This window comes from Raphanus sativus, unplaced genomic scaffold (assembly GCF_000801105.2).
Source record: "Raphanus sativus cultivar WK10039 unplaced genomic scaffold, ASM80110v3 Scaffold4464, whole genome shotgun sequence".
NCBI lineage: Eukaryota > Viridiplantae > Streptophyta > Magnoliopsida > Brassicales > Brassicaceae > Raphanus > Raphanus sativus.
Genome location: NW_026619766.1, coordinates 1 through 7,031, shown reverse-complemented (window position 1 = coordinate 7,031; position 7,031 = coordinate 1). Strand labels below are relative to the sequence as shown.

At 38.4% G+C, this 7,031-nt stretch overlaps 1 protein-coding gene across 1 annotated transcript; it reads left to right on the top strand.

The window, feature by feature from the left end:
- Positions 1–4,677: 4,677 nt before the first annotated feature.
- Positions 4,678–6,521, top strand: LOC130507401 (beta-fructofuranosidase, insoluble isoenzyme CWINV2-like; the record flags this gene model as incomplete). Its single annotated transcript, XM_057002118.1, has 4 exons — positions 4,678–4,885; positions 5,002–5,010; positions 5,100–6,118; positions 6,274–6,521. Coding segments are annotated over exons 1-4 (1,469 nt in total), but the record flags the coding sequence as incomplete, so codon positions are not given.
- Between the last annotated feature and the right edge of the window lie 510 nt (positions 6,522–7,031).

Here is a 7,031-nt window from a genome sequence, read left to right as displayed (position 1 = left end):
TGTTCAGTGCGAGTGAAGCAGCAACAACAGTGATGGAAGATGTCTGGATAGTTGACAGTGGAGCAACTAATCATATGACAAAGGAGGAGAATTATTTCTCAAAACTTGATAGGAGTATCAAGGTTCCAATACAAATTGGAAATGGAAGCATGGTCATGACAGCCGGTAAAGGAGATATCACTGTCATAACCAAAGGTGGCAAGAGGACCATCAGAAATGTCTTCTTGGTTCCGGGTATGGCGAAAAATTTGTTGAGTGTTCCACAAATTGTTTCAAGCGGATACCGAGTGAACTTCCAAGAAAAGAGATGCATCATAGATGATGCAAAAGGCAGGAGGATAATGGATATCCCAATGACTCACAAAAGCTACAAGATCAGGATGAGATCGGCTCAAGAAGGAGCCATGAGCGCAAGTGAGCAAGCCAAGATGGAGACATGGCACAAGAGACTTGGTCATGTAGGCGACAAAAGGTTGCAACAAATGCAAGACAAAGACTTGGTAAAGGGGTTACCAAAGTTTAAAGTCAAGAAGGAAGCATGTGAAGCGTGTAGGCTTGGAAAGCAATCACGCAAGAGCTTCCCAAAGGAATCTCAAACTAAGACAAGAGAAAAGCTTGAGATTATGCATACCGATGTATGTGGACCGATGCAGCACCAATTTATTGATGGAAGCAGGTACTTTTTGCTATTCTTAGATGATTATACTCACATGTGTTGGATATACTTCATGAAGCAAAAGTCAGAAGCCTTCTCACTGTTCAAGAAGTTCAAGGCAATGGTAGAGAAGCAATCGGATTGTTCCATCAAGACGTTGAGATCAGATGGAGGTGGTGAGTTCACTTCACAAGAATTCAACCGGTTCTGTGAAGAAGAAGGAATCAACAAGCAAGTTACCTTACCTTATTCACCCCAACAAAATGGTGCAGCAGAGAGGATGAATAGGACCTTGGTGGAGATGGCTAGATCGATGTTGGCAGAGCAAGACTTACCGCTCAAGTTATGGGCAGAGGCGGTATACACTGCCTCATACCTTCAGAACCGTCTACCATCAAAGGCAATAGAAGATGATGTCACTCCTATAGAGAAGTGGTGTGGACACAAACCAGATGTGTCACACATGAGGATGTTTGGTAGCTTATGCTACATACATATTCCGGATCAAAAGAGGAGGAAGCTAGACGTCAAGACAAAGCGTGGAGTCTTTGTTGGATATAGCAATCAATCCAAAGGCTACAGAGTTTTCATTCTGGAGAATGAGAAGATTGAAGTATCAAGAGATGTAGAGTTTGAAGAAAACAAGAAGTGGGATTGGGAAAGGCAAGAAGAAGCCAGGAAGACATTGGAGTTGTCTATGGAAGACACTCAAACGCCTACTCAACAAACCGAAGGTACTTCTATCCCTGTTTTCATTCAAAATGATGATCATGATACTAGTGATGAAGATGGAGAAAACGTCTGAGCCACCAAAGAAGTACAAGTCTATGATTGAAATCATGGAAAAGGCACCGAGAGTAGACCTTGATGAGGCGGCTCAAGCAATAGAAGCTTGTCTTCATGCACAAGAAGAACCATACACTTATGATGAAGCGTGTGGTAAGAAGGAATGGAGAAAGGCAATGGATGAGGAAATCGCCATGATAGAGAAGAACAAGACATGGGAACTAGTAGACAAGCCAGAGAAGAAGAATGTGATAAGTGTGAAGTGGATCTACAAGATCAAGACCGATGCAAATGGCAATCACATCAAGCACAAGGCGCGGCTAGTTGCTAGAGGATTCTCTCAAGAATATGGTGTTGACTACCTTGAGACGTTTGCCCCTGTCTCAAGACATGATACAATAAGAGCCATACTCGCATATGCAGCTCAGATGAAGTGGCGTTTGTATCAAATGGATGTGAAGTCAGCTTTTCTCAATGGGGAGTTAAGAGAAGAAGTGTATGTCACACAACCACCTGGGTATGTGACGCATGGGAAGGAACACAAGGTTTTAAGGCTACACAAGGCTTTATATGGTTTAAAGCAAGCTCCAAGGACATGGTATGGAAGGATAGATTCATACTTTCTCCACAACGGTTTCAAGAGGAGTATGAATGATGCAGCCTTATACATCATGAAGCAAGGAGGAGATGTGTTGATCGTGAGTTTGTATGTGGATGATATAATCATCACAGGAAACAATACTCAGATCATCAACACATTCAAGGAGAACATGAAGAAGGAGTTCGAGATGGTGGATCTTGGATTGTTGAACTACTTCCTTGGAATGGAAGTTATTCAAGACGATGGAGGCATATTTCTTTCACAAGAAAAATATGCAAACAAACTTGTAGACAAGTTTGGGATGCGAGACAGCAAGAGTGTAAGTAATCCACTTACACCACAAGGGAAATGAGGAAAAGTTGAAGATGACAAGGAGTATGGAGCACTATCAAGAAGCCAAAAGGGTGTTAAGGTATGTCAAAGGAACTTCAGACTTTGGAGTGTACTTTACAAGTGTGGAAGAACCAAGACTTGTAGGCTACTCGGACAGCGACTGGGGTGGTTCTAAGGAAGACAAGAAAAGCACTTCAGGTTATGTGTTTACTCTTGGTTCAGCCATGTTTTGTTGGCAGTCAAGCAAGCAACAAACAGTGGCACAATCAACGGCTGAGGTGGAGTACATAGCCGTGTGTGCAGCAGCAAATCAAGCCGTGTGGTTACAAAGGCTATTTGAAGACTTTGGTCAGAAGTTTGAAGGAGGCATTCCGATCCTATGTGACAACAAATCAGCAATAGCAATTGGGAAGAATCCAGTGCAACATAGAAGGACGAAGCACATAGAGATCAAGTATCATTTCGTGAGGGAAGTTGAGCAGAAAGGAATCATTGAACTCGAGTATTGCAAAGGGGATGATCAACTCGCAGACATTCTCACAAAGGCATTGGGCGGTTCAAGGTTTGAAGATCTCAGGAAGCAGCTTGGAGTCAAGTCGAGATATGATTAAGGAGGAGTGTTAAACTATATAATCTAATCTCTCCTTAATACATTTACATAAGTTAGTTATTAGTCGGTTATTATACAAAGAGTTGTAACTCTTCATGAAGAGGTGTGTCTCTTCTATGTATTGATTCGATCTCTATATAAAGATCAATCATTTGTTGTAAACATTATCACAGAATCTCAATAAAGACAAAGTATTTCGAGACAAGTATACAAAATTCGTAACTTGTTGAATAAGCCTAAAGCGTCTATCTTATTTCTTATTCCGAACTCGTGTGTAACACACTGTGATCTTTGTGTAACACAAGCGGTTGGTAAAAATTTAACAAGTTAAACATCTTGATCCAAAACAAGAAGCAGATCAAAAGTCAAAACAAAAGATAAAGCCATCCAAAATCGATTTGCTTAACCCTCCTCAATCTGCTCCCTCAACCTCTTAGAATCTTGATTGTGCTTCTAACATACAAGTTATCTCAATAATCGCAATAGCAAATCAGATTCAGAATTACACATAATTCAAGGTAATAAACACATCTTTGATACAAAACCATAAGCATATCACAATGCCCCGGCCCGTACATTTCTTTTTGAGCTCCTTTACACTTAATTTCAACATAAACGGTACGAGATGCAACGCACATGCAATCCCAATACTGCATATGCAAGAGTTACACTAAACTATATGGAAAATGCATGATCAAAAGTTAATATAGTGAGTTAAGACGCTAAGAGATTCCTAAACTTAGTTTATATTGCACATGACGCTAAGAGATTCACCTAAACTAAGTTCAATAGCTAATCTGTTTTCGCAGGTTTCGTCCGCGTTTAGCCTAGACAATTTTTCTTTTTCTTGGTTCGACTTTCTCCGGTTTCCTTGTGTGATTGGAGAGACTTAACTATTGTGGTTGAGAGTCTTTATTTTTTAGCTTTTTGGAGGCTTTTATGTGTCAGTTGCCTATGTCAATCTTTGATCCAACTATTGTATCAGCTGCACATTCTAATGAGTGAAATTCACTTATAAAAAAAAACAAGCTATAAAAAGACAAGGAGACAGAGGATAATGGGACATACACTTTGTATTATAATGTGTTAATGTTAAACACGGTTTGTATTAATGTTCTTCTTATTTTCGTATTCAATAAAACTTTCATTTCGAGCTTATATTCATTCTTCTTGGTTTCATATATTCCTTTCTTTACCATGATTTTCACCTCGTATATAAAATCAGAGAGGTTTAGAGGGGGCCGCAAGCTAGAACTCAGTTAATTATATGATGTGACAAATATAACATGACCACGTGTTAGCGAGAATAATAAATAAATAATAACATATTAACTTTCAAACACTAATGGCATTTTCTGCAATGTGCCTAGTAATCAAAGGGTGGTTTGAAAGATGGATTGAAGAGGACCGGTGATAACACATCATCCAATGGCAAACTTGTAAATAACTAAGGAAAGAAAGTTATTATATAAAATTGCTCTCCTATTCATACATAAGGGATAATAAAGAACTGTCATTAAAAATGGTTAAGGAAGATAGCCATGGCCAACATTGTACTTCTAATTTTAACGTGAGAATAAGATTATGTTTCGGATCATAAAGATTATCTTCAATCTCTTCATCACAAAATTCCTCAAGCATAATAAATTTATTAACAAATCAAATAAAACAAAATAAATCGGTGTGATCATAGAGTTTTATGTACAAATGAGTGCTTCAAAGATTGTTTCTGTGTTACTATTGCTTGTATTAATCAATATAAGCAGTAATAATATCAATGGCGTCAATGCATTTCATAAAGTTATTAGGAAAATGCAATCTAAATCGACATCATTAGAGGTAGTGAGCCATCTTCATAGAACCGGCTTTCACTTTCAACCTCCCCGCCATTGGATTAACGGTACGTTGCATTTAATTGTTGATGTAACCAAAACATACTGTTGTTCTAACCATTGCTTTTCTTTGGTTTGTTGTTTCTTGCAACTATCTTTTTGGTGGCCTTATCGACTCCAACAGATCCAAATGGTTAGTTCATCACATTTTTATATATTTGAAACTAATAACAAAAAAAACATTATATGTTTATAATGTGACTATATTCTAAAATAGAACAGGTCCAATGGTGTACAAGGGAGTCTACCATTTTTTCTACCAATACAATCCTAAAGGTGCAGTTTGGGGTAACATTGTGTGGGCTCATTCAGTTTCTAAGGACTTGATCAATTGGGAAGCTCTTGAACCAGCTATTTACCCCTCCAGATGGTTTGATATCAACGGTACATGGTCCGGTTCAGCCACCAATGTACCGGGAAAAGGACCGGTTATCCTCTACACTGGTATCACCAAAAACCATACTCAGATCCAAAACTATGCCATTCCCCAAGACCTTTCCGACCCATACCTCAAGAAATGGATCAAGCCAGACGATAACCCTATCGTAAGACCCGACCATGGCGAGAATGGATCCGCTTTCCGTGACCCGACAACTGCTTGGTTCAACAAAAAAGATGGGTACTGGAGAATGCTTGTGGGCTCAGAGAAAAAGCGTAGAGGAGTTGCTTATATGTACAAAAGTCGTGACTTCAAGAAATGGGTCAAAACTAGACGTCCCATACACTCTAGAAAAGGTACCGGTATGTGGGAATGTCCTGACTTTTTCCCGGTTTCCATCGGCAAGAAAACCGGTTTAGACACCAGCTACGATGGTCCAAACACCAAGCATGTGATGAAGGTTAGCTTGGACTTTACCAGGTACGACTACTACACTCTTGGAAAGTATGATACCAAGAAGGATTGTTACAAGCCCGATGGTACCACCCCTGATGGTTGGGATGGTTTGAGACTAGATTATGGTAACTTCTATGCGTCAAAGACATTCTTTGATGACACGAAGAACAGAAGAATCCTTTGGGGTTGGGCTAACGAATCTGATAGTGCTGTGGAAGATACCTTGAAGGGTTGGGCAGGTGTTCAGCTTATCCCTAGAACGGTCTTGCTTGACTCTAGTGGTAAGCAACTCGTGTTTTGGCCTATTGAAGAGATCGAGTCCTTGAGAGGAAAGAATGTTCAAATGAACAACCAGAAAATAGAGATGGGTCAACGCTTTGAGGTCCAAGGAATCACCCCGGCTCAGGTAGTTATCATGTTTTTATACTATGTACACTTATCAAGATTTATACTTAATGTAGGACACAGCCGGATCAAACATTAGCTTTGGCCTTCAAATTTTAAAGAATTATTATATATATATATATATATCATGACTCCTAAAATTTGAAGTAAATACAGGTTGATGTGGATGTGACATTCAACGTTGGAAGTCTAGACAAGGCAGAAACATTTGACGCGAGTTTTGCAACAAAACCACTAGATTTATGTAACTTGAAGGGTTCAAATGTGACTGGAGGGGTTGGACCTTTTGGTCTGATCACCTTGGCTACATCTGACCTACAAGAATATACTCCCGTCTTCTTCAGAGTCTTCAAAGATGCCACAATCAACAAGCCTAAGGTCCTCATGTGCTCGGATGCCAAGCCGTATGTTTTCATTACCTATATTATTCGCTTTTGGTTAAAAATATTTTTATTTGGCTATTATGGGATTCTCTCATTCTCATATTTAAACTACATGAACACCACGTTTTTTACGTTTTCAGAATCCACATATATTATGGCTATACTATCAGTCCATCATTATATATACACACAAAACTCACTTTTGCGTTTAAAACCTGTTATTTTAAATTTAGTTTTTCTAACATCTATATTATTAGAAGAGAAGTACACATGTAGAATGCTCCTTAGTTTTCAGTGTTATTTACACTTCTATGCCACTGACATTAAATAATATTTCCTATTTTAATGCTGTCTTTTCCACTTTAATTAATGTGTTTTCCAAAATTAAAATTGAATTAAATACACAATTAAATAATATTTCATATTTTAATGTTTTGTCTTTTCCACTTACATTATTTTGTTTTCTAAAATTAAATTTGAATTAATTACACTTCATTAACTTCTCAATTAAATCAATGTCAAATTCAAAAA